Here is a 26,845-nt window from a genome sequence, read left to right on the forward strand (position 1 = left end):
GTTAAAAGATAGGAGTTTGGGAATCAGCAGAGAAAGAGACGGGGAAAAACGGTGCCAAAGCCACTGGTGAAGCTTTACTGACTGAGCAGCAGCTCTGTGACCCCTCCCATGGGGGTGACAAATATTCCAAGGGCTGTCCCTGGAATTCAGGACAGAGGGTGGCTGGGGATGCTCCCAAGGCTCCTCATCCTCGTGGGAACCCAGCGAGGGTGAGGCTGCAGCACACGGGGTGTGGGACAGAGCCCAGCTCCCCCACAGCTCATCCAGGTCCTGCTCCCAGCCCCTCAAAGGACAAATCTGGGTGCCTGGAGCACGTTCCTGAAGGCACGGCCAGGTCCAGCACATTCCCTGTTTGCTGTCCCTGTCCACGTTCCAGAACTTTCTACTTCGCTGTTTCATGCTCCTGTGAGGGATCTGGGGCTGGAATCATCACGGTCTGCAAAAGCAAGGGACAAAAATCAGCAAGAAAAGGGGAGCAGAGGATTCTGGAAAGGGACAAAAGGGGATCAGAGGGAGGCAGGAGGAGGGAACGGAATGGGAAGCCTCGAAGAACACTGGAATTCTCCCCTCCTTCTTCCCCAAGATCTGTTTTTAGTAACACAGGGAGGCAGAGACACTTATGGAGGTCGGGCACAGGGGGAAATAATTCCCAAAATTATCCCAGACTTGTCCTCAGCCATTCCAGGCCCTCAGCCTCCCAGGGAACAATTCCATGGACATTCCAAACAGCTCTGCCCGTGGATGAACCCCCCCACCTTTCTCCCTGCAATTTTCCCCCAGGGATCTGCAGTTTCCAGCCCTTTCCCACCTTAATGATGGGCTCCTTGGGTGGGGCCCACTCTGGGACGATCTTGCCGTGCATCCTCCAGGTTCCATAGGGGTTCACCAGGTACCTCTCAAACACAACATACTCCAGAACATCCTTGGGAATCTCCTCCCCGCCGTACATGAGCCGCCCAAAGCGGTCATAGATGGCCAAAATCTGCCAAGAGATCCAAAAAATCCCCCAGGATGGATGGGGTTGGAGTGACCTGGGACAGTGAGAGGTGTCCCTGCCCATGGGATTGGGATTTAAGGGATTTCCAACCCAAAAAAGGCTGGAATCTCTGTGCTGGGCTGGCAGCAGGTTGGGGTTGGTGAGGGAAGATGGAGGGAGGGATTTTCCTAGGAGGAAAGGCTGGGAAAATGGAGATTGTTCATCCTGGAGAAGGCCCCTGGATGATCCAAGTGACCTTCCAGGAAAGGCTGGGAAAATGGGGATTGATCATCCTGGAGAAGGCCCCTGGATGATCCAAGTGACCTTTCATGAAAAGCTGGTAAATTTGGGGCTGTCCCTGCTGGAGAAGGCCCCTGGATGATCCAAGTGACCTTTCATGAAAAGCTGGTAAATTTAGGCCTGTCCATGCTGGAGAAGGCCCCTGGATGATCCAAGTGACCTTTCACGAAAAACTGGTAAATTTGGGGCCTGTCCCTCCTGGAGAAGGCCCCTGGATGATCCAAGTGACCTTTCATGAAAAGCTGGGAAATTTGGGGCTGTCCCTCCTGGAGAAGGCCCCTGGATGACCCAACTGACGTTCCAGCAAAGGCTGGTAAATTTGGGGCTGTGTGACCTGGGGCAGCAGGGGTGTCCCTGGCCTGGCCTGGCCTGCAGCCCCCTCAGCCCAGGCTCACCTGGCGGCTGTGCATCCTCACCGTCACCTGCCCGTAGAGGTTGCCGCGGTTCAGGATGCCCTCGCAGCGCACGTGCACCACCCTGGGGGGCTCCAGGGACTCCAGGAACCGCCAGCGGATGGTTTTGTACCTGTTCCCTCGCACCATGTCCTGCCAGCACAGACCGGCTCGGAATTAATGACATTATTAACGATTTGTTCGCTCCTGACAGCGAAAATCAGCTCCAGCTCTGCTGGCTCTTTTTGGGCACTGCAACAGCCACGACCCCACACCTGGGAGGGATTGTTGGGAGTGTGCTGTGCAGGGCCAGGGCTGGATTGCTGATCCTGGGGGTCCCTTCCATCCATCCGAGACACCCCAAAATTCCCCAAAATTCCCGGCACTTACGGGGTAGCAGCGCTCGGTCACCAGGGAGTGAAGCTTCTGCTTGTTAAAGCTGCAGAGGAAACACTCTGGTCAATTCAGCAAAGAAAAGGAGGTTCCTCAAAAATCCCTGCTTTCCCCTCAAATTCCTGCTTTCCCCACAAATCCCACCTGTCCTCCCACACAAATTCCTGCTTTCCCCCGCACAAATTCCTTTAAATTCTCCCCATACAAATTCCTGCTTTCTCCTCAAATTCCTTAAATTCTTCCCACACAAATTCCTGCAATTCTCCCTGAAAATTCCAGCTTCCCCCCCTCACAAATTCCACCTTTTCCTCCCACACAAATTCCTGCATTTCCCCCTCACACATTCCTACTTTCCTCCCACAAATTCTACCTTTTCCCCCCACACAAATTCCACTACATTTTCCCCACAAATTCCAGCTCCCCCTGGGTCAGGGAAGGGCCTTACTTTGCCAGGGAGTTGTGGGCCTCAATAAATATCTCCTGGGCTTTCTCAGGGAAGGTTTTGGTGCTGAAATCCGGGTCGTGATCCTTGATCTTCCGCAGGCTGGGAAAGAAAGAAATTAAGGGAAGAACAAAATTAGAGCTGTCCTGGATATTTGGATCCTACAGGATTCAAACCCAGCTTTTCCCGGCTGAGAATCTGAGATCCCTCACTAAGACAAAACCTTCAGGTGGTCACAAAAGAGCCAAATCCAAAGAATCCCCAAAAAACTGGGAGTGCACAGCGTGGCTGCTCCCAGCAGGAAAGGGGAAGGGGAAAACAACAACAAAAATGGGGCAAACAGGGAGGAAACAGCCCCTTAATCCTAAAATTCACCCAGAGATCCCTCAGCTCCCTCACAGAGGGGGTTTGGTGGGGGTTGAGAGGATGTGGGGGGATCTGGGGGGTTCTGGGTGGCCTGGAAGTGACCTGGGGGCCACACAGGTGTCCTGGGGGAAATTTGGGGGAGTTTTGAGGAGATTTGGGGTCCCTGGGTGGCCTGGAGGGGACCTGGGGGAGGACTATCTCCCATGGACAGACCCAGGACAGGCCAAGCAGCAGGGTAATTATGCTAATTAGCTAACGAGGGGTACGTACGCTAGCTGGGAGGCCGCTGTTTGCCTCAGCTTCTGCATCTGCTGCTTCACCCCGTCCTTGGACAGCGAGGTCATGCGGGCATCGCCCTCGGGAGGGACGTAGGGATCCATGATCTCAGCTGGGGTGGGGGAAAAGCAGCTCAGGAGGAGGCTCAGAGCCCAGGGAATGAACAGGGGAAACGGGAAAACTTCTGAGAGAACTCCTGGGATAAGCTCGCCCACAGGTGCTGCTCTCTGCTGTTCCCTCAGAGCCCAGGGAAGAGAGGGAAAATGGCTTCAAAATGAAGTTTAGAGGGGATTTTGGGAAGGAATTCCTCCCTGAGAGGGAGGGAAGCGGCTGGGATGGAATTCCCAGAGCAGCTGCCCCTGGATCCCTGGAACAGTCCCAGACAGGGCTTGGAGCAATGTGGGACAGAGAGAAGTGTCCCTGCCCATGGCAGGGGTGGCACTGCAGGGGCTTTCCCAACCCAAACCCCTCCGGGATTCCAGGACTCAAGAAAAAGGCACCAACAGCTTTGGCGATCAGGCAGGGAGGCCTCTCCCCCGGCCAGAGGGAACAGCGGGGAAGGAATTCCGCCCGGCTCTCTGTCACATCACCCGGGCCAGGCCGAGTGCGCTGCCGTACCCGTGCAGGCCAGGAAGAAGGTGCGCTCTATGCGCTCGTCCGGGAAGACCGGCGCCGCGGAGCGGAGCCGCCACTCCCGCTCCTCAGGGCTCAGCTCCCGGGCCCACTCGGGCAGCCGCGGGCCCTTCCTCCTGCTCCTCACCGGCACAAGCACACAGGGCGGCAGCGCCCCGGGACGGAGCAGGGACTCGGCGGCCTGAGGGGAGGCAAAGGCAGAGCCCGAGTGAGCCCAGCACCGCCAGGCCTGAATTGATTTCCCCATTCGCCCCGCGCGCGCCACGGCCCCTGGCGCTTTCCCTCACCCTCAGCGCCCACCCCGCTCCTCCCGCGGCCCCACAGTCGCTCCGCGGCGCCCTCAGGCAGCTCTCCCGGCCGCACCTTCCAGCAGAGCCGCGGAGCCCTGCGGCCCAGCCCTGCCGCCATGGCGGCCGCCATCTTTACCCCGCCGCGGGGAATGGCGGGAACGGGGAGGGCGGGGCCGCGCGCGGAGGGAGGGGAAGGTGTGGGCGGGGCCCCGCGGGGCGCGCGCGCGCGCGCGGGAAGGGGCGTGGCCGGCGGGAGCCCGCGCCGCGCCCGCGAGTGGAAAATTCCATCGGCTGCGGAGGCCGGGGAGGGGCGGGGCCAGCGCGGAAGGCTCCGCCCACCCCCCGAGCGCGCGGAGGGGGGACCCCCGTGCGTGGTGCAGTGCGGGGGGCGGGGGGGATGGCACTGTCCCCATCCCCCACCCCCCACACGGGTCACGTGCGACACGCGGGACCCCCACCCTGCCCCATGCGGGGGATGCTGCGGGTGTCGGAGCCCCCCCAGACCTGCAGAGACCCCCCCCCGGATCTGTAGTGACCCCCCTGGGCCTGCAGACACTCCCCCCCGTAACCCGCAGGGCACTCCCGGACACGCAGAGCCCCCCCTGGAACCACACAGCCTCCCCAGACCTGCAGAGCCACCCCCGGACCCCCAGATTTGCCCCCCCAGACCCGCAGCGCCCCTCTGAGCACGCAGAGCCCCCCCCTCCCAGATCTGCATAGCCCCTCCCCCGGGCACGCAGGACCCCCTCCCGGATTTCCAGAGCCCCCCGGACCCACAGAACCCCCCCAGTTCCTGCACCCCCAGCAGCCCCGTGGGGTTTGTGCGATGCTTTTGGGGTTTCCCATCGCAGCAGCCCCTGGGTCTAGCGGGGAGGGGGGGATATCGAGGGCAGGGGTCCCTCTGGATGTCCCTGGGGCAGCCCAGGACGCGGCACCCCCGGGATGCTGCCCGCAGCGCTGGGGGCTCGGGGGTCCCTCCGAATATCCCGGGGACAATCCAGGATGCGGCACCCCCGCCCTAAAACGCAAACCGGCTCATCCCAAGCCCTTTTCCCTCGAAACCCCATCCCGGGAGCCGCCGGGACGCCCTGGGGATGGGTGCTCATCACCCGCCCACGCCCGCGGGGCGAGGCCCGCGCAGCCAAAGGCGAGCCCGGCCGGGGCGCGAAGCACGGGGGCCCCTCGGGGGCGGGGGGCTCGCCGGGAGGCTCCGGCCGCGCTCGCCGAGCCTGGCCCCGCTCCCAGTTTGCTTTGGGGACTGTTGATCTTGGCTGCGAGGCCGCGTTGCTCCATCGGACAGCTGGTTAATGTGTAGTGACGGCTGCGCCGTGCCCGAGACCGTTGATCCCGGCCCGCGCTCTTATCTGAGCCGGGACGAGCCGGGAGCGGCCGTGCGGGGCTGGGCCGGGGGCGCGGGGGCAGCCGGGCCCCCCTGGCTGGGGGGATCGCGATACAGCCCGCCAGCACCTCCCAAAATCCCAAAATCCGGCGTGATGCTCACTGGGGCGTGCGGGGGGCAAAGCCAGCAGAGAGCGCTTCCCGCAGCACCCCGGTGGGGAAAGCGGAGCCCTCTGGAAAGCCGGGACGAAGCCCCGGGGCTGCGGGGCCGATCCTGGAGCAGCCGGGGCTGAGTCACCGGCCCCGAGCCCCGCGGCCCCGGCGCTTTCCCACGGCTCCCGACTGGTGGGGCTGGATTTTCCCAGCCCGGCTGGCTCTCCCGGATGCCCGGGATGCCATCGCGGCCGGTTTCACCGCCGTGGGCAGCGCTGGGGGGTTCTGGAACCCCTCTGGAGCCGCGTCCTTGCCCGTGGGGGGCTCGGCCAGGGAGCATCCCTGAGGAAATTTGGGGTGGGGGCCGTGGAGATGGCACTGGACGAGGTCCCCATCCCACCTGTGCTCTCCTCCTTGCAAAACCACCGCGTGGGGATTTGTGCCGTGGGAGAGCGGGATCAGGGCTGGGATCAGGGCTCGGCACCCGCCCCGCGCTGTCCCCGCCAGCTCCAGGCAGGGGCTGGGCCACGTTTGCCTCCATCCTTGTGCAACCTGTCCCTGGCGCCCGGCGGTGAGGCGGGAGGGACGGGCAGAGCCGCACGCACGCACGGAGAGGGGGAAACCCAGGGGAAATCGCCTCCCAACCGCCGGGAATGACCCGCGGAGCAGCAGGCCCCGCAGCTCGGAGCGCGGCTGTCCCCGTGCTCCCGAATACCAGAGATTCCAGCCCTAAGCCGGCGGCCCAGACCTGCGAGGCAGGATTAGCCGGTGCCCTCCGGCTGCTCCCGCTGCCGGCAGCAGCGGCGAAAACTCCGCCGAAAGAGAGAGAAGAAAAGAAAAGCCTCCCCTGGGATTTTCATCTTTTTTCTTTATTCCCCCTTTTTAATTTTTTTTCTCCCTTGTTTTTCCTAACTAGAAAGGAGCACTGACAGCGGTTGGTGGCTCTGGGCTAATTACAGCTCCTGGCTTCCACCCCGTCCGTTTGTCCCCGGGCCCTCCGCAGTCTGGCACTACAGGAGAGCCCGGTTTGGTCGGGACACGGCGGAGGAGGAGGCTTCCCCCCGGCTGTCTCCGCGGAGCCTCGCTCTTTTTCTCTCTTTCTTCCTTCTGTTTTTTTTTTTTTCCCTGGATTCTTGCTGACAGCAGCATCTGTCACCTCCCAGCATCTCCCGTGCGGGGCAGCACCCGCGGAAAGCGCCCGGAGCGCTTTGCCAAGCACAAGCCCCGCGGCCACCGAGCCCCCCCCCCCCCCGGCGGGCCAGGAGGGCACCCGGTGACCCCGCGGCCATCGGGGATGGGAATTAAAGCTCAGAGGAGACAATCCCTCCGCTGCCCTGCCGCGGAGCCCAGCCGCCCTGCTCCAGGAATAGTTTTATCCTGGCCCTGACCTTGCCGCGGCTCTGCCAGGGACAGCCACCCGCGGCCACCCGCGCTGCCAGCACCGAGGCCGGGCGGGAGGGGACGGGATTTTGCCCTGGCCGGGTTCCGCAGCCCGGCCGGGGCACAGCTGGGCTCCCCCTGCCGCGGCGGCCGCGGGGTGTCCCCGGCGTGGCACGGCCGGGCTCAGTCCGGTTCCGTCCATCCCGGCTGCGAACCCCGCACGGAGCCTCCCCGCCGAACCGCAGCCCTTCCCTCGCGGCGGGGCAGACGCGGCTTTCCGCCCAGAGCCCCGCCAGGATCCCATCAAACCCCGACCCGTTCCCTGGCGCGGCTCCCAGCGCCGCTGTCCCCCCGCGTCCCCGCGCGTGTCCCGCGGGGCTCCGCGCCCCGCCGCGCTGCGAGCTGGCTCGGTGGAGCGGGGCGGCAGCGGCCCGAACCCCCCGCGCGGCTCCAGCTGCTTCCAGCTGTTTCCAGCTGTTCCCTTGTCTCCCTTTCCCTCCCCGGGGCTCTGCAGCACAATGCGGCCCCGCGGCAGCCCCGGATGAACCCGGGCTCGGCAGCGCTGGGTTTCTGTTACCATGTGCTGAGAGCTGTCTGTACTTTCTCCCTGCCCCAGTTCGTGCCGCCGGCTCCTCCGGGTCTCAGTGAATCCCCGTTCCCTCCCTCGAACCCTTCTCCTCTCTTGAACCCCTTCTCTCCACCTCGAATCCTATTCCCTTCCCCAAATCCCATCTCTCTCTCCTGAATTCCTGCTCCTTCCCTCAAATCCCTGCTCCCCCCTGCCTGGAATCTCCACTCCACTCCTCAAATCCCTTTTCCCTCCTCAAATTCCTTTTCCTTCCCAAATCCCCGTTCCCTCCTCGAATCCAGCTCCCCTCCCCAGATCCCTGCTCGCTCTCTCCCTGGCTTAGCACTAACTTATCTTTTTTAAACAGCAAAGCCTCACTTTTAACAAAAATAAATCTTGTTGGGGAAGGAATAGTAAGAAATAAACTGAAATACAGAGAGCAAAGAGGGAACCCGGGGTGTCCCAATATGGGGACACCACTCCAGCTCTGCCCCCCAGTCTGAGTGCACTGGGAGATTTGGGAGCCGTCATCCCCCTGAACTGGGAGTACTGGGAGCCCCGCTAACGGGGTGCCCGTGCCAGTGTCACCCCAAAACCGGGAGCCCCTGGGTGCACTGTGCCAATCCCCACCCAGACCATGTAACCCGAGCGCCCCAGTTAACGGGGTGCCAGCATCCGTCCAAACCGGGAGCACCGGGAGCCTCATTGCACCTTAATGGGGTGCAATGTGCCAGGCCCACTTGGAGCGGACACGCCGGGATCCCCCACTACCGGGATCCCCATTACAGACACACCGGGATTCCACATTAGCGGGGCTCACCGGGATCCCCATTACCGGGATCCCCGTTACCGGCATCCCCATTACGGGGGCTCACAGGGTTCCCCGTTCCCGGGATCCCCGTTCCCGGGGCTGCCCCGTCCCGCAGCACCGGGAAGGGGCGTGTCCCACAGAAAGGGGTGTGTCGTCGAGGGGCGTGGCTTTGCGCAGGCGCACTCCGGGCCAGCGCTTACGCAACTCCTCCCGCCGCCTTCCCCCCCCCCTCCCCGCCCCCCGCGCGCGCTACGTGCGCGGCCGCGTGGCGCCGCCGCGCGCACGCGCACGCGCCGCCCGCGTGCCTCCCTCCCTCTCTCCCTCCCCCCCCTCCCGCTCCGCTCCCCGCACTCCCCCACCGGGGCCGCCTCGAGCCGGGAGCGCGCGCGCGCCCCCGCCCCTCCCTCCTCCTCCTCCTCCTCATCTTCCTCATCCTCCTCCTCCTCATCCTCCGCTCCCGCCGCTGCTCCCTCTCGGTGCGTCCGTGCGGAGCCGCCTCGTCGCCCTTCCCGCGCCCCCCCCGCCGCCCCCCGCCCCCCCCCCCCCCGCCGCCGCCGCCGCCCCGCCGGGGGGGGCGCAGCCCCGCACCCCCCGCGCTCCCGCCATGCCGGAGAAGCGCCCGTTCGAGCGGCTGCCCGCCGACGTGTCCCCCCTCAACTATGGGCTCTGCCTCAAGCCGGACCTCATCGACTTCACCTTCGAGGGCAAGCTGGAGGCCGCCGTGCAGGTAGGGCCCCCCCTTCTTCCTCCTCATCCTGCCCTTCCTCATCCTCCTCCTCCCGCCCCGCCCCCGAGGGGTCCCGCCGGCCCGCGCCCCCCGCGGGGACCCCGCAGTGCCCCGGGGGACCCCTCGATTCCCTCCTCGGTCCCCTCCTCACCCCGGGGTGCTCCCCCCCGCCCCCAGGGACCCCGCTCCCCATCAGGGCCCCTCCCGGCCGTGCCCTGAGGGACCCCCGGCCCCGATCCCCCCGTTCCCTGCGCTCCCCGGGCCCGGCCGGGCAGGTGCAGGGAGGCCCCTCGGGGCTCCCCCCGCCGCTCCTCCGCGTTTCCATTCACGATGGGCGGACAAACCCCCTCCAAAGGCCCCAAAAGCCCTCCGGGACCCCCCGAACCCGGCCCGGCTCGGGGGCCGCCCCGCCCAGCCCCGCTGCGGCCCCCGCGGGTTCCCCCGGGCGGCTCCTCCCGAGCTGGGCCGGCCGGGCCGGGATGCGGGAGCGCCGCGGGAGCTCCGGGCCGGGCACGGCCGGGATCCCCGGTGCCCGCAGCCCCCCGGGGACCCCCCGAGCTGCGCTCCGAGCCGGCCTGGGGATGGATGGATGGATGGAGGGGGGTTTTGCTGGAAAAGCCAAATAAGCCGTGAAAGGAGAAGTCCCCGGTGCGGCTCCCGGGGAGGGTAGGCCTCGGTGTCATGGAGAGAGAGCCGGGAGAGGGCTGCGGAGCCGAAACCTCGCCGCGTTCTTCTGCAAGGCGAGAAAAATCCTCCTCGCCGTGCTCGTGCTTCAGAGCCGGAACCAGTTCTGTGAAAGCCTTCAAGTCTCTCCCAGTCATTCTCATTGGCTGCCCTGCCAAGATTTCCCGAATTTGCTTTCACGTCTTTTTCTTTTTTTTTTTCCCTTGTGATTTGAGAGACTGAATTATAATGGCATAACTGTATTTTTTGGGGTTTTGGGTTTTTTTTTTTTTTTTTCCTGAAAATTAGATGCTCGCACAGAGAACTTAAATATTGAGGGAGGTTGTAAGTCTGGAGATGTGAGCAGATCTTGCTGTGCTGAAGGGGTGGTTAAACCTGGTTTTAAATAGGTAATAAATGCAAGGAGGCAATAAAAGCTTCGGGATGTGAAGCACAGGTAGAGAAGCGGGCGAGCTCGTCCCTGGGGAAGGCCCAGGGCTGGGGATGATGGGGAGTCTTGTGACTTTGGGGAGCTGCAGGAACCCAAGCAGACATGAGTAACTTTGTGTCATGTGACAGAAATATTGAAAACCCAAATCTCCCCGCGGATTTGATGCTGGCTCGGGGCTTTGGTTCCAGCCTCGGGGCCGCCGCTGCCTTTTGGGCTGTTGCAGTTCGTAAAAGGCCGGTTTGAGAAATTCCCATTTTCTTCCGCTCTAATCGCAGGCACCTATTCCTGTCCTCGCACCCCGGCCCTGTTACAGCTGTGGGGCTGTAAATGGGATCACTGCAATCATCCCGGTTAAAAATAACGCTCGGGGGGAGGGGAGCAGCGGCTTTTTGAGCCGGCTCTGGGATGCAGGAATTGCCCGGAGCTCCGTCCGGGCAGGGCTCGCTGGTTTGCAGGGTTTGTTCCCGGGGAGTGGTTTGGATTTCCTGCTGTGTCCAGGTGCGTTCCCCGAGCAGAGGATTCCACCTGGAGATGGGGAATGCCGCACTTTCCCCAGGGAAAAACTGAGACCCCACAGGTTCCAGGCTGTAAAAATCCCTTCTCACACCTGGAGAGCTGCTCTGGTGTTCCCGCAGCAGAGGGGACGGGGACAAAACGCCAACAAACCGCAGAGAGCGAGGTTTTTGAAACAGATCTAAAGAAATGTATCTTTATTTTGGATAACTTTTAACGCGGTGGGCCCAGAGCACAGGGCAGTGCCAGGAAATGAGAGGGAGCTGCTCTGCTCCTTGGTGGGGACAGGAAGAACCGGCCCATCCACGGGATGCTCTCTGTGCAGGGCTGGATGAACAAAATTAATAACTGTCAGCATGTTTCTGTCGAGCTGGTCTAGAAAATAACACTTTTGGGTGCTTTTGGGGTCAAATTATTTCAGTTAAGGACCTTTTCTACCTGAACCTGAGCCTAGCAGAGATTTTCTGTTTCCAGCACTACCTGAGAGCTTTGGAGTCTCTGTAAACTCACAGAGGCAACAGTGGGTTTGTGTTAAAACACAAAATCTGTTATTTTGGGTTGGGGAAAATACACGTGCTGCCTCCTCTTGAAGATCCTTAAGTTGTTCCTTTAATCCCAATCGGTAATAATTGCCAGCTCCTCTGCTCCATCCCAGCTGGATAATGGCAATAATCCACACCAAGATGCTTTCTGAGCCATGGGGTGACTTCTGAGGCTCTGACACCAAAAATAAAAACCCCCAAAAAACCAGGAACAAACTTTCCAGAGCCTGCAACGTGCTTTGCTTGCTCTGTTATTTGGCATCTTCAAGAGCAGAGTGGAATTAGTGCAGGCTGTGGTGTTTAGTCAAGGTATTACAAGTAAACACTTGATCATTCTTACTCACTCCAGTAATAGGATTTGCAGCCCTTTGCGGAGAATTTGGGGCTTTCAAACCCTAAAAAAAAAAAAAATGTCCCAGCCTTGGCTGTGGGGCAGGACACTTGTGTTGGCTTTAGGGCCTATAAATAACCCGCAGCACTTTGTGCCACAATAATAAACGGTGCCACTTGCATGGCAGCTCCAGATAATCTTCAGGGGATAAAGCCCCTGGTGATGCAGACGATAAGAGGTGGCAGCAGATTTCCGAGCCTGGCAAGGGGAGTGGGGACCTGCCTGTGCTTTGTTCCCGTGCCCAGCTCAGGGAATTGTCCCCCCTGGATAAAGGAATGGCCCTGAAACCTTGGCAAGTTCAGTTTCACAGCCCCTTTTTGGAGCTGTGCTTCTGAAGGCTCTGGTAACCCAGCTATTACCATTTTGACCGGTTCTTCCAGATTTTTAAATAATGTAATTTGCGGCCACATGAATACTTTTGAAGTCCGTGCCGTTGTGTAACAATTACATAAAGTGACAGTACATAATTCCCATTTATCACAGCTGAAAACCCCAAAAAATCCTCAAATGAACTGTTTCCCAAGGAGCGCGGGTCCCCGCTGGGACAGAGCGTGGCTGTGGGAGAGCCAGGGCTGGAACAGAGTCTCCTGCTCACACTCCTGTGATTGTTCTGCCACTTATGTCATCTCCCAGCACTTAAACTTGATTTGTGGAGGGCGTGGGGATGCCTCTCCACCAGCACAATTAAGATTGTGGGGTGGAAATGGTTCATTTTCATTATTCCTCTGTTGGCTGGAGCTTTAAATACGCCAGCCTTGGCTCTCAGGGCCTGGTTATCAGCACAGGGCACTTGCATTACTCAGTGGCTGGGTCAAACTTTATTTTGTTCTTTTTTTCCCAGTTTTTGGCTCTTGGGAGGGCTGGAACAAAGAAGGGATGTGTGGCCCTGGCGTTGTCCAGCAGCAGAAACAAAGCTGCCTGCAGCTTTGGGGCTGTAAGTGGGATTTTTGAGCGCTGAGAGGATCACCTGCGAGGGGCAGGGCTGCTCTGGCTTCCTGGTGTTTCCCTGCCCATAAATTCCCTTCCTTGGAGCCGCTGCCCTCCCCTGCCTGGAAACTCCACCGAGGTGTTCCTTGATCGTGGAACAGCTTATCTGCGAGGAATTTACAGCCCGGGCTCCCTCAGATCCCCGCTGCAGCGTTTAATGCATCTCTGGCAGGTTTAGCAATGTTTAACTGCTTGTCTGCTGCTTTTTATAGGTTCGTTATGCACTATCTGCTGGCCTGAGGAATGTGTGGAGCTGGTTAAAGATCAGTGCCGACCCTCTGGGGTGGAATCCTGGCCCAGTGGAGCTCGCTGGGTGTAGTATTTGTGCTGCTCCAGGATAAACCCTCTGCTCTCCAGCCTTGGGAGCTGCGTTTCCAGCACGTGAAATTCAACCTGCACTGCAGGGTTAAAGGGCCTGGCAGCACCTCAGGGCTCATCAGCCCAAAAATTGGGGTTTTTAACCTTTTTCCCCCCCAAAAAGGCTCCTTGAGCCCCTTAATTCCCAAGATTGGGATGGATTTGCAGCGATCACAGAAGGGATTTACTCTCCCCTGTGAATCCCACACCTCTGGAGCTGGATGTGCTTTAGAACAAGGGAATTTTCCCAGTGAGTCCTGGCGTTGTTAATTTAACTCCTTGGCCGCTGGAATTTGCTGGAGATGCAGGTTAATAAATCTCTTTATCGCTCTCCTCATTGAAGCTTTGGATTCTTACAAAAGACACGCCCTGGAACACAAATCCAGAGTAAATTTAGGTGTCTATTTTTAGAGAGAAAATTGCTAAAAACACACGCAGTTGTTGTAGTGCTGCTTTTAGAAAAGGGCTCCGGAGCTGTGTGACAGGATTGGAATTATCTGGAATTAATTTTGGCTCCAGGAGATCCCTTTGGATGCTCCTCTGCCTGCATTTCAGGTAGGCTGGAGTTCAAATCCCTGTTCCTGATATCCCAAAAAATTGGAAAAATATTTTCCATCAAATCCTTCTCTGCTTTGACCACCAAAAGCTTCACAGCACCTTTAGGTCTTGTTTGGCAGAGCTAAATAATTGTAATTTTTAATTTTTCTTCCATCAAATATTAAACTTTTCAGAGGGATTTCAGCTGTTTTCTCCTGCTGGGTGAATTTTCCCTTCCCTGCTCATGGTGCCCGAGTCTGACCTCAAAATAGTGTTTGAATTCTGATTAATCCAGTATTCTGCTTAATTCATCAAAAGCCAGGAGTTTACAATCCTGAGCCATTCCTTCCCTGCAGAGATTCCTCTGATTTCTGAGCTGTGCAGAACTGCTCTTCTCTCAATTAATTAAATTAAATTAATTATTTTCCTTGCTGAAAAATATAATTTCTGCCTGTACGGTGAATTTCACCCCTTTTTTGAGTAGTTAAAAAAATGAACTTTTTTACTCTCCTGGCCCATTTTAGATATTTTCTTCTATTCTGCACTCTCATAAAACTGGCTTGATATTGGTAGGAAGTGAGGGAAAATACCTAAAAATAGATAATTGCCTGTTTAAGGAGCCTCTGGATTTTCTCTGCTTAAACCTAAACTTTCTTACTTTGCAGGCTCAGTGCTCCACTGAAAGTTGTGTCCTGGAAAAAGTTGTTTTTTAAAGATCAAGCCCATTGTTAAACTCACATTGTCTGCAATTTGGACAGCTCCGAATCCAGGGAGATTTGGGTTCATAGATTGAATAAAAGTCTCCAGACACGTATAAAAAGCGTTTCTCATCCTGATTTTTCTGTGTTTTAGAAAAACCTTGTAAAACCCCCCAGTATTGTGGTAAAAGCTCCAGTATTGTGGTAAAAACTGTTGAGATTTGAATTTTGGGTTTGGGGGAGCTTTGTAATTTTTCAGTTTTATGCACTCAGAATTTAAAAAGAAAAAAGTGGATTTCGGGTTGTAAATCTTTCCTGGGAAAATCGGGTTGACCCTGTGTCACCTCAGCTGTTAGATTGTTCTCAATGCTTTGCAAAAATGTTGTTTTCACAGTCAGGTTGGGTTTATTAATTACAATTAATTTGATTTTAATGCCATCAAGAGGTGAGAACAGCCGTGCTGCCCCTCTCGATGTGACGCCACTGCAGGGGAGCAGGGCGGGGGCACCAACAGCCGCTGCTCAAAAGCTGTAAACGCATCATATTTCTTCACATAATATTTATTAATTAAACAGCTCCATAACTGGGGATAAGCCAGGGGTATTTGTCAGGTCAGGGAGGCCAAGGAGAAGCTCCTGCCTGGGCTGGGGTGTGTGGGGTTTGCCTCCCTGCGTGGGTGCTGGCTCAGGGATGGACCTATGAAATCCCAAATTTAAATTCCTTAATCCTCCCTTCTCTGTGAAACGGCTCAGATTTGGGGTTTCTGCCCCAGAGGGCCAAGGAACATTCCTGGTTCATTCCCAGCTCCTCCTCTCGCCCAGGGAGCGCTGGGGACACCTGAGCCTTTTCTTGTGGCTTTACAAACAAAATCAAATTACAGTTTGTGTGCTGCCTGTGGGTGAGCTGGCCTGGGCACACCCAGGGGCTTGGAATTGTGGAACTGGGGTTAAAGGGACCTCAAATCCCACCTGGGGGCTTGGAATTGTGGAACTGGGGTTAAAGGGACCTCAAATCCCACCCGGGGGCTTGGAATTGTGGAACTGGGGTTAAAGGGACCTCAAATCCCACCTGGGGGCTTGGAATTGTGGAATTGGGGTTAAAGGGACCTCAAATCCCACCCGGGGGCTTGGAATTGTGGAATTTGGGGTTAAAGTGACCTCAAATCCCACCTGGGGGCTTGGAATTGTGGAATTGGGGTTAAAGGGACCTCAAATCCCACCCGGGGGCTTGGAATTGTGGAACTGGGGTTAAAGGGACCTCAAATCCCACCCAGGGGCTTCGTGGGCAGTGCCAGGGGCCCAGGGAATCCCACCCCAGCCCCTCCAGGCCAGGATTCCTTCTTTATATCCCACCCAACCCTGTCCTCTGGCACTTTGGAAATTCATTGATTTTCCTCCCTGCCTCCTTTCAGGGAGCCTAAACCCAGCTCACCGCTAAGCCTGCTCTTCTCCAGGCTGAGCAATCCCACTTTTCCCACTTTTCCCACTTTCCCCACTTTCCCCACTTTTCCCACTTTTCTTTTCCCGCTTTTCCTCCCCGCAGAGCTGCTCCCTCCCTCTGCTCTCTCCTTGTCCTGGCCCCAGAGCTGGAGGCGGCTCCAGCGCGTTCCTGGCTCCCAGTTCACACGTGCATACCTGGGATGATGGCTCCAGGTTATGATAGTGGGGAAAGCAAAACAGGGATGGAGTTTCTTAGGCTTTAGTGAGCTGGTTCTGGGGTAGGAAGCAGATTCTTCATGCCTGTGTTAAATCTGGTTGGTTGCTGCAGAAATTTTTACTCCTTTATTTGAGAAACTACTGGTGCCTGCTGCTAGAAATCCTCTCCTGGACAAGCAGGATTCCCAGCTTGATCCAGCCTGATCGTTCTGGTGGTTCCAGCCATAAATGTCTGAATAACTCCCTGGTTTAACTCCCAAATATTTTACCCCTTTGTAATTAATTTTTATTTAATTTGAATTCCTCTGTATTCAGGCTCTCGCATTCAAACAGAGAGCTGGCACAGCCCCACGGTTTATTCCTACGCTGGGAGCTGGCGCTGGGTAAATCAAGCAGGGAGTGTGGAGCCAGGAGCTGGCAGAGGGGAAGGAGAATCTCCTGGCAGATGTTTTGGGCTGAGGAGCTCCGGCAGCCCGGAGCACGCACAGAGCTTGGGCTGGGGATGTCTCCAAGGGAGATTTTCGCTCTGCTGTCCCTTGGGCCATCCCCAGAGCAGGCTGATGGGCTCAGGATCTGTTTGTGTTGGGTTTGGATTCCCAGGCCTGCACAAGGGCCCCATTGTGGAGTTTTCAGCCCTGTTCTTTACCCAGCGTTAGATAATTCCCAGTGGGGAAGAGTGGCTGAGCACAGCTCCTGCTCTGCAGTACCTCCTTCTCCTGCTCCATCCCGAACACCCAACTCTCCCTCAAACAGCTGGAGGTGCTTTCCAGATGGATGAGAGCAGAGAATTGCCATTTCTTCCTGGTGCTGATGGAGTTTCTCTTGCAGGTGAAGAATGCAACCAACCAAATCGTGATGAACTGCGCCGACATCGACATCATCACGGCGTCCTACGCCCCGGAAGGAGACGAAGGTGGGAGCCCTGCCTGCTTTCGTTTCTGCCCTGCAGCTCTGATAGCGCAGTGATGTCATGCTTTGATAAGCTCAGCCCCGCCCCTGGAAGCACAGAATCCCTTATCTCGGTTCCATGCTGGCTCTCATGGCTGCCACTGGCGTTGTGGTGAAGGAATTCCTTCAGTTGTGGTGAAGAAATTATTTCAGTTGTGATATGATAAAGGAATCCCTTCAGTTGTGTTATGGGAAAGGAATTCCTTCATTTTTGTTAGGGTTAAAAGTTCCTTCAGTCTCCTCCACCTCTCCTGAGGGGTGAAGGCAGAGGATGCTGGGCTGGTTTGATATTGTTTTTATATCTGGATGTTGTGTAAACTTCTAAGGACATCACCTGTGCCTGTGGGTTTGGGAATATTGACAAAATGAAATATTGGCAGGGAGTGCATCAGTAAGAGCCTGCAGTAGGAAATGCTCACAGGAAAGGGTTTGGAGAGCACAGAAAGCACTTAATTGGCATTCAGCAGGATTTTCTGAGTGTTGGGTGACTGTGAGGAGGAGACCAGCTCAGGGCAGGGCTGGGAGCTGCTGGGGAAATGTGCAGCGCTCAGCTGCAGTCCCTGAGCTCCCCGGGCTGGCACTGGGGGGATCTGAGGTCCCTTCCCACCCAAACCATTCCAGGTGCCGCTCTCCAGGCCCTTGTGGCATTGCTGCACGTTCACAGACGGACAGACAGGCTCAGGAGGGGCTCTGGGGAGGGAATTCCTCCCTGTGGGGCGCCCAGACCCTGGCACAGGGGAGGGGTCCCTGCCCGGGCAGGGTGGCACTGCAGGGATCCAAGGTCCCCCCACCCCAAAGGGCTCTGCTGTCCCACGATCCCGAGGGGAGCATCCCCGCCCAGCTCTGCACTTGATCAGGTTTGGTTTCTTTTTCGGTTCTGGAGGATTTTGTGGGCGTGAGGGAGCTGCCTTGGGAGCAGGGCGTGTGTGGAAAAGCAGAGCTCAGCTCAGGAAGGGCCGGGCAGGATCCTGGAGCGGGGCCACAGGGCTGGGAAAATGTCCCCAAGTGCTCGGGGCTGTCCCCTGGCACCGCAGGCTGGCCCTGCCACTGTAAAGGGGTTGCTAAGCACGTATTAATTAGGAGTTATTCTCTTATTAACAGAGAATGACACTCAGGCACTCACCAACTGCTGCATCATCAGCACTCGAGGTGTAACTTTGCTGTAATTCATGTTAAAAATAGAATTTATTTAAAATTAATGTATTTAAAATAGAACGAAAAGAATAAAAGGAAAATAATAAAATTAAAAATGCTAAAATGAGTAAAATGGAAATAATAAAAGGGAAAGAGTAAAATGAAAAGGCTAAATATAATAAGATGAAAATTAATAAAATGAAAAGAAAAAAGAAAATAACAGGAAAATAATAAAAATAATAAAATTGGAGTTAATATAATTAAAATTATTAAAATTAATATAACTGAAATTTATAATTAAAATAAATAGTTAAAATTGCAATTAAAATAGCTTAAAATTAAAAATATTTAGAAATTTTAAAAGAAAATTAAAAAAAAAATACAAAACAACAATGAATTGCTATCATCACAGCCAGGCTCCACGGGGTTAAAAAGGGATCTGTGGGATTTGGGAAGGTGCCAAGGAGCAGAATGGCTTTGGAAGGAGAATTGCATGGAATTGGCACCTGTTGATGCAGCCCCTGGGGCTCCCCCTGTGCTCAGCCTGGGGATGGGAGCTGTGGAATGCTCCCCAAAATGAGCCCTGCACCCGTCAGAGCCTGGAGCTCCCTCCTGAGCTGTGGGCAGGGAGAAGCTCATGGTGGTTATAAAGAATTGTCACCCTTCGTCCTGTAGGGAGGAATTGGTCTCACCCTCGCTAAAAATAAAAAATAATTGGGAATTCATCTCCTTTCCAAGCCTGAAAAGCAGCTGGGGGACAGAGATTTTATTTAGCAGATCCCAGTTCCCTGTTTAAGGAGCAGATGTGGTGACTTTTGTGCAGAATAATTTGTTTTTTCCCCAATCTGTCAGTGCCCTGCCCTGGCGCTGCCCGGCAGATTTGGCTGCAGCTCCGGTGCCCCGGTGCTGATGGGCACAGCTGAGGGCAGGACTTTGGAATTTCAATGCAGATTTGCAGGGAAAGCAGATTATTGCCCAATATTTGACAGGAAGCTGAGGGAGGATCCCCACAGCGTTAAAGTCAAAGGGAAGAATTTTTGCTGTGTAATCCACAAAGGAGCAGCAAGGGCTGAGTAACAAAACCAGCCGAGATTGAGCGCTGAGGAGCAGAAATTCCTCAGTTTCAGCCCAAAACTGAGATTGTCAGGGAGGGCTCTGGGTTCCCTCTGTGCCAGCAATGCTGTCATGGAACAAAGCTGCTCAAAACACCCGAGTTTTCCATGGCTGGATTCAAACTGGACGGATATTTTTATATTTATTTTCTCCCCAGAGCTGTTGTATTTTTCTTTTATTTTTTAACATTTCCAGTGGAATTTTAGCGCCGAGGTGTGCACGTGTCCAGATGGATTCCTTGGCTCAGGGGGAGCGAGGATGAGCTGGAGTTTCACAAAAATGTCAGTTTTGGGAAGGGATGGAGTTTGTGAATCCTCTCTGAGCTGTGAAATCGTGGTGGGATTGGGGAATTTGCCTGGAATCTCCTCAGATCCTGGGGATCCCAAGGGGTTTGTGAAGCCAGGGGTTCCTTCCCCGGGATCCCACAGCTCGGGGGAGTCTGTGCAGCGTTTGGGCTGTGCTCAGACTGGGGAGGTTTTGGGGGCAGAATTCGTCATTTTGGGTTTTTCCTTCTCTGTGTGGCGAGGATGGGCCTGGATGTTACTCCAGAGATTTGGGTGGTGGTTAAAATAGAACGAACAAAAAAATCCCCAAAAACCAAAAGAAACCAATCAAAAAACCCAAAACCCAAACCAAATCAACCAAAAAAAGACTCCAAAATCAAACAACCAAAAAACCAAATCAACCAAAAAAAAAAACCCCAAAACAAAACCAACCAGAAAACCCAAACCAACCAAAAAATAACCCCAAACCAACCAAAAAATAACCCCAAACCAACCAAAAAACCAAACCAACCAAAAACATCAAACTCAAACCTTAATTACCTGTGACTTTTCCACACCTCAGAAGGGCTCCTTGAAAAAATTCCATCTTGGGAGCATTCCATTTTGAGCATTTCCATGGTTTGCTCTCAGCTTTGTCCTGGCTTGGGCCCTGTTGGAGCCACCCGAGGGTGCAGCAGGGTTTGGGGTTGTCCCTTTGCAGGAAATGTGATTTATCCCAAATGCAGCTGGAGCATTTGAGGAGCTCCCACTGCACCCCCCAAACCTGCAGCAGCTCCTCTCTCTTCTGTGCATGTTTTCTGATTTAAGTGGGAACACGTCTTACTCCTGGGTGCTTCCTCCCTTTATTTTCATTTTCTCGTTTCTTATTTTCTTTTTCTCCATGACAAAAAACCCAAAAAACCCCAAAAAAAACCCCCAAAAAAACCCCCAAAAAAACCAAAAAAAATTCTCTTTTATTTCCTGCAGCTTTTTCTGTGCAGTAATGTGCAAGTGATTAACTTGCAACCTTGCAGTGCCAAACTCTCCAGGCGCTTTTGTTTTGCAGCCCGAGGAGCCGAGCCAGGCTCTGCTGCACTCCCAGCTTTGGTGGCAGCAGCTCCCTTCCACTGCAGCCCAAAGGATTGTCCAGTGCTTTGTGTGCTTCTGCTGCTCTGGATTGAATTATTGCTGTTGAATAAGGAGTTTAAACAAGAAAAAAGCAAAACAAAAAACGCCAAAACAAAACAAAAAAAACCAAACAAACCCCCCCAAAACCAACCAACCAAACAAAAAAAAAAACCCAAAAAACACCCCAAAACATACCACAAAAAAACAACAAGGAAACCTCAAAAAGGAAACAAGCAAACAAAAAAAAAAAGAGAAAATGTAATTTGGAATCTTTGGTTCGCGTCCGGTTGGTTTGGGGTTTGATTTGTTGTAAGGAGCTGCTTGGAGATTTGGAAAACCCTGAAGGTTTCAGTGTTTCATCTCCCAGCCTTGGTGATGTTCACTCTGGGTTTTTTTGGGACAAGGTAAATCTTCCAAAGCAGCAGAAATTCCACAACTTCAAACCCAAATAGGGAACTCCAGTTGGGAGAGGAGGAGAAGGGGGCAGAAGCTCCACACCAGGAATTCCTGCGTATTCCTGAGTTCCAGGAGGCTGCAGGATCACATCCTTGCCTTTAGAAGCCGTAAAAAAGCATAAAAATGTTTTTATATTGTGGCTTTGCTGTGGTGGTGTTTGAAAATCCACCGAAAATCCACCGAAAATGCCCCAAAACCCGGGTGGGGAGCGTTGCTGCATTCCTGGGCTGGTCAGGAACCCTCTGAGCACGGCTCCAGCAGCAGGACTCCTCAATTATCAGTTCCTGTTGAGTTATTTATTGATAAATCAGTACATTCCCATCAGGTGTGCAGCCCCTCTCTGTCCTGGATTGCCCTCGTTGCTCTGATGGACTCTGGAAATGATCAGCATCAAAATCAGCGCCCAGCTCCTCTGCTGGGCCCCATCCCATCCCTCAGGATTGTTCTCCTCCAGATCTTCCTCTCCTGCCTCGTTTTCCCTCTCCTGTCTCATTTTCTGCCCAGGTATCCCCAGTGGTAGCAAGAAAACTCAAACTTTTATTTTAGGTTGCCTGGCATTTGCTGGCAGCTGGGTGTCCTTGGGTGGATTCTTCTTCAATGCTCAACTGATTTTTAAAATCGTGGAACTCCTCAGCACGGATCAGGAGAGCCTAAAATTGAGCCTGAAGTTGATCCCGTAGAGGATTTTTTTGTAATTTATTCCTGCCTTGTGTTTTTTGCTGTGTTGTTGGAGCCTCCCAGTGTTGAGCACCCCAGCACGGTGGTAAAACTCAGATTAAACCCCGAGCAGAGCTGTGTGAAACCTGTACTTAAACCCAGTTCATTCCTGCAGCTCCTGCATGAGCAGAGGCTGGAATTAACCCGGGTTTAACGCTGGGATCGCGCTGCTGCAGAATCAACAGCGCTGGGAAGGAATTGCAGCGCGGTGAAACAGCCCCGCTCCACTTCCCTGTGTCACCGCAGCGCTGGGGCTGAAACCCAACACCCGCAGGGACACCTGAGCAGCAAAACGAGTCCTTTTGTGACTGAAATTGTCATCTCAGCCCGGCCTTTGTCACCGGGGCTTTGGCTGAGGGCAGGGCTTTGTTTGGGGATGAAAGGTGCCTCGTTGTGTCCGGGCTTGCCGGCTTTGGCAGCTGGAGATGCTGCTTTGGAGCAGGTTTAAGTTCTGAAATAATGATAATTTCTCACAGGTTGAGCCTGGAAGGAGCAGCATTGCAGAGCGAGGTTCTGTGGGGTTATCCCACATTTTTTTGGCTGAATGAGAGCAGATCCCCATCCCCATGGAGGGAGTGATGGATTAGGAAGGGAGGAGCAGCCCCAGGTGCTCCAGGACAGTTCCGTCCCCCTCATAGTTTGGATTTTTGCATCCACAAATAGTTCCTGTGCTCTGTAAATACCAAATTCCCTCATTTTTGGGTGCCTTTGGGATCTCTGTGTAAATACCAAATTCCCTCATTTTTGGGTGCCTTTGGGATCTCTGTGTAAATGCCAAATTCCCTCATTTTTGGGTGCCTTTGGGATCTCTGTGTAATGACCAAATTCCCTCATTTTTGGGTGCCTTTGGGATCTCTGTGTAAATACGAAATTCCCTCATTTTTGGGTGCCTTTGGGATCTCTGTGTAAATACCAAATTCCCTCATTTTTGGGTGCCTTTGGGATCTCTGTGTAAATACGAAATTCCCTCATTTTTGGGTGCCTTTGGGATCTCTGTGTAATTACCAAATTCCCTCATTTTTGGGTGCCTTTGGGATCTCTGTGTAAACACCAAATTCCCTCATTTTTAGATGCCTTTGGGATTTCTGTGTAAATACCAAATTCCCTCATTTTTGGGTGCCTTTGGGATCTCTGCCTGAGCAGGGCAGGAACCCCAAAGTAGGGCCCCGCTTCTGAAGGCGTTTCTTTAATAAAATCAACATTTATTTTGTGGTTAAATCCAAGCAAACCCCCCCTCCCCATTGCTGTGGAGATTAATGGGATTTTCATAGTGAGAGCCACAAATTAGGTCAATAAACCCTAAGCATCCTGTTTGGGATAATTAATGGGAATCCTGCTGCACTGACGGGAGTGTTTGACAGCAAGGGGGGAATTTGGGGCTGCGTTTCACCATTCCTGGGACACAAATCCCGTTTTTCCTGCAGGTTTGGGGATTTTCAGCACAACTTTCACTCCTGGAATTCCCACCACAACATTCCCAGGATACAAATCCCATTTTTCCTGCAGGTTTGGGGTTTTTCAGCACACCTTTCATTCCTGGAATACCCACCACAACATTCCCAGGACACAGATCCTGACTTTGCTGCAGGTTTGGGGATTTTCAGCACAGCTTTCATTCCTGGAATACCCACCACAACATTCCCAGGACACAAATCCCATTTTTCCTGCAGGTTTGGGGTTTTTCAGCCCAGCTTTCACTCCTGGAATTCCCACCACGAGGGAGAATGCCTGTTCCTGCAGTTCCTCACTCAGAATTAGCTCAGAGCTGTGGAGCTCAGCTGCTTTGGGCGGATTTGCAGAGTTTTGAGCCCAAAGCCCTTTCCAGGGCGGTTCTGATGCCGGTGCTGTTCTTGCCTTTGCAGAGGTTCACGCCACAGGGTTCAACTACCAGAACGAGGATGAGAAGGTCACTCTGTCCTTCCCCAGCACCCTGCAGAAAGGTAAGGGCCCTCCCTGCACCTCCCCTGGAACTGCACATTTTGGCTGGTTTGCGCTGAAATCCGTAATTGATTTGCCACAATTCCTTAAATCCCGGCGTTTGCAGACTTTCCTCCAAGTTTCATTGGAAGATGGAACTTTTGAGGTCCCTCTTGGTCGCTGCTCTGTTTAAAAAAATCCAAAAATCCCATGGGGAGCCTGCCAGAATTCTGGGTTTATTTTGTCTAAGGAACAATCCCAGTTGTGTGCCACGTGCCCAGGCCAGGTCTGTGTGCTTGCGTTGCAGGGACAGGGACACTCAAGATTGACTTTGTGGGGGAGCTGAATGACAAAATGAAGGGGTTCTACCGGAGTAAGTACAGCACGCCCAGCGGGGACACGCGCTACGCCGCCGTCACCCAGTTCGAGGTGAGCCTCTCTGCACCATTGTGTTCATTTATTTATATTTTTGTTTTATTTTTATTTAATTTTAGTTTTATTTCCATTTTTAATAAAATTTTAATTTTTATTTTTAATAAAATTTTCGGTATTATTTTCATTTTTATTTTTTAAAAATTTTCATTTTTATTTTTATTTCCATTTTTATTTCCATTTATATTTATTTTTATTTTTATTTATATTTTTATTTTATTTATATTTTCCTTTTAATTTTATTTGTATTTTCGTTTGTATTTTCTTTTTTATTTTCATTTCCATTTATATTTTCATTTTTATTTTATTTTAAAATTCTAATTGAAATTTATTTTTATTTTCATTTCTATTTTTATTTCATTTTTAATTTATTTTTATTTTCATTTTATTTATATTTTCCTTTTTATTTCATTTGTATTTTTGTTTGTATTTTATTTTCATTTCCATTTATATTTTCATTTTTATTTTATTTTAAAATTCTAATTGAAATTTATTTTTATTTTCATTTCTATTTTTATTTTATTTTTAATTTTATTTTAAATAAAAATGTAATTTTAGATTTGATTTAATTTAATTTTATTTTTATTTTTATTTTTATTTTCATTTTATTTTTATTTTCATTTCTAACCAGGATTTATCCTTGCAACAAAGGATGAATCAAAGGCAAAGACGCATTTTCTCACCTTCACCCATCCCCTCTGGATAGATATCAGAAATTCACATTATTTTTCCCTCCTTGTCCCTCCTTGCAGTGAGCTCAGGGCTGGGCTGGTGCTGCCCAGGGCACTCCCCCAGCACAACCTGAGCATTTTTGGGGCTCTTTTGGACAAATTTGGGGTGGTTTGTGCACGCCTGGGTGCCCCCAGTGCTTCCCCTCCTGCCGTGCTTCTGCTCAATTTGGACAAATTTTTATTTAAAATCGGGAGTGAAAGAAGAATAAAAACCCAATTCTGAGGTCAGGAGTGCAGTGAGGAGACCAAGCCATGATTCTCCCTTTTTTTGCTGGAAATAAATTGAATTTCTGTGGTTTTTACCACAATGTGCTGTGATTTGTTTGTTTAATTCTCTTTATTCCAGGCCACTGATGCTCGCAGGGCTTTCCCTTGCTGGGATGAGCCTGCAATCAAAGCAACCTTTGATATTTCTTTGGTGGTTCCCAAAGACAGAGTAGCTTTGTCAAATATGGTAAGTTCCTAAATATTTTAATTAAATATGCCATTGATAATTAAAATTTTGCCTTGATAACAGCTGAGAATAAAATCTGCAAAAAATTGGGAGAGAAACACAAAATTTGATGTCAGGACAAACCTGGTGGTTTTAAAAAAATAAAATTAAAATTTATTTCATGTGCTGCTTGATTAAGAGGGACTGGGAAAAAAATCCTTTGTGAGTTTTCCTCTCTGGGTTTCTGTCCAGAGCGGGAACAAAATGTGGAAACAGAATAAACACAAACAAACACAAATGAGTATTTTTGATTTGCTGCCTGCACGTGTTCTTAGGTGTTGCTGGAGAAGAATTGGTTTCAAAATAGGCTTTATTTATTTATAAATAAATAAATTCATTTATAAATAAATAAAGCCTGGCCTGGCCTGGCCCTGCACAAGGTTTTTGGGTCTGGATTTAGAGGGCTGCCTTGCTGGGATTGGATTGATGCTCTTTATTTCCTAATGGGATATAACTGGAATATGAAAAAAAAAATTATTATAAGAGAAATACTATGCTAATATTATCAATAGAAATATAATAGGAAAATTATATATACTATGCAATCATTATATATGATATGTAATAATTATATTTGTATACAATATAAATATGGTCATATTTATAATTACACTGTAACTATGTTATAATTAATATTATTTATGAATAATTTATGATAATAAAATCACACCTGCAGCTGGGATGGGGCACTTCAGCCACGAGAGAACTGCTTGAAAACACCGAATCCCTTGAATTTTAACCACAAGCAGGGAATGGTTTCTGCAGCATGTTGGGAATTCCCACTTTGGAGCAGGCAGGATGCACTGAGGGGTTTTACCCCAAATCATTCCAGTCCTGGAGCTGGAGAGTTGCTCCTAATGGTAATTTAGGAGTTATTTTGGAGCAACTCCCTGAATGTTTTAGTGTGATAAAGACAGCAGCAGGATGATCTGAAATCCCATTTAGAAGCTGCGTCTTGGGTTTTTTCCTCTTATTTTCAAGACTCTCTTTCTGAACCTCTTTGTGCCTTAAAAACCGCAACGCTCGGGTAAAACGTTGAGGTTTTGGCGCCGCCAAGGCCTGACCTGTCTGTGTTTTGTGCCAGAACGTGGTGGAGCGGCGGCCGTACCCCGACGACGAGAGCCTGGTGGAGGTGAAGTTCGCGCGCTCGCCCGTCATGTCCACGTACCTGGTGGCCTTCGTGGTGGGCGAGTACGACTTCGTGGAGGCGCGCTCGCAGGACGGCGTGCTGGTGCGCGTCTACACGCCCGTGGGCAAGGCCGAGCAGGGCAAGTTCGCCCTCGAGGTAAATCTGAGATGTGTTTGGGGTTTGGTGACTCACATAAATCTCGGAATTTTGGGGTTTTTTGGGGTTTTTTGGGGTTTTTGGTGGGTTGTAGGTGCACTCAGCGTGCTGGTGCGCGTCTACACGCCCGTGGGCAAGGCCGAGCAGGGCAAGTTCGCCCTCGAGGTAAACCTGAGATGGGTCTGGGGTTTGGTCAGCCACTGAAATCAGCCAGTTTTGGGGCATTTTGGGGTTTTCTTGTGGTTTTTGGTGGGTTGTCGACATAAGCAGAGTCCTGGTGCGCATCTACACGCCCATGGGCAAGGCCGAGCAGGGCAAGTTCGCCCTCGAGGTAAACCTGGACACGGCTTGGGGTCTGCTTTTCACTGAAATCAGCCAGTTTTGGGGTT

At 52.9% G+C, this 26,845-nt stretch overlaps 2 protein-coding genes across 2 annotated transcripts in view; one reads left to right on the forward strand and one right to left on the reverse strand.

Annotated features, from left to right (window-relative positions):
- Positions 1-54: 54 nt before the first annotated feature.
- MRPL45 (mitochondrial ribosomal protein L45) lies at positions 55-4,300 on the reverse strand. The gene is made up of 8 exons (XM_074557653.1): positions 4,142-4,300; positions 3,764-3,959; positions 3,140-3,257; positions 2,507-2,605; positions 2,059-2,107; positions 1,672-1,821; positions 809-982; positions 55-436 (listed from the first exon to the last, which is right to left on the reverse strand). The coding sequence occupies exons 1-8, from the start codon at positions 4,196-4,198 to the stop codon at positions 383-385; spliced, it is 897 nt and encodes a 298-aa protein (XP_074413754.1). The 5' UTR covers positions 4,199-4,300; the 3' UTR covers positions 55-382.
- A 4,327-nt stretch (positions 4,301-8,627) lies between these two features.
- NPEPPS (aminopeptidase puromycin sensitive) overlaps positions 8,628-26,845 on the forward strand; it is a 36,366-nt gene continuing 18,148 nt past the window's right edge. Inside the window, exons 1-6 of the mRNA XM_074557604.1 lie at positions 8,628-9,045; positions 16,668-16,752; positions 23,461-23,538; positions 23,823-23,944; positions 25,025-25,132; positions 26,256-26,456. Coding sequence (XP_074413705.1) covers positions 8,923-9,045; positions 16,668-16,752; positions 23,461-23,538; positions 23,823-23,944; positions 25,025-25,132; positions 26,256-26,456 — 717 coding nt within the window. The 5' untranslated portion in view covers positions 8,628-8,922. The remainder of the gene's footprint in view (positions 9,046-16,667; positions 16,753-23,460; positions 23,539-23,822; positions 23,945-25,024; positions 25,133-26,255; positions 26,457-26,845) is intronic.

This window comes from Zonotrichia albicollis, chromosome 23, assembly GCF_047830755.1.
Source record: "Zonotrichia albicollis isolate bZonAlb1 chromosome 23, bZonAlb1.hap1, whole genome shotgun sequence".
NCBI classification, from domain to species: Eukaryota; Metazoa; Chordata; class Aves; order Passeriformes; family Passerellidae; genus Zonotrichia; species Zonotrichia albicollis.

What these genes read in the sequence shown, in the direction of transcription:
- MRPL45 (XM_074557653.1), bottom strand. Translation starts at nt 4,198, where the DNA reads ATGGCGGCCGCCATGGCGGCAGGGCTGGGCCGCAGGGCTCCGCGGCTC. An exon ending in CTCCGCGGCTCTGCTGGAAG is followed by an intron (nt 3,960 to 4,141) that starts GTGCGGCCGGGA and finishes GCCTCCCCTCAG; the next exon opens with GCCGCCGAGTCCCTGCTCCG. An exon ending in GCCCACAACTCCCTGGCAAA is followed by an intron (nt 2,108 to 2,506) that starts GTAAGGCCCTTC and finishes TTTCCTCTGCAG; the next exon opens with CTTTAACAAGCAGAAGCTTC.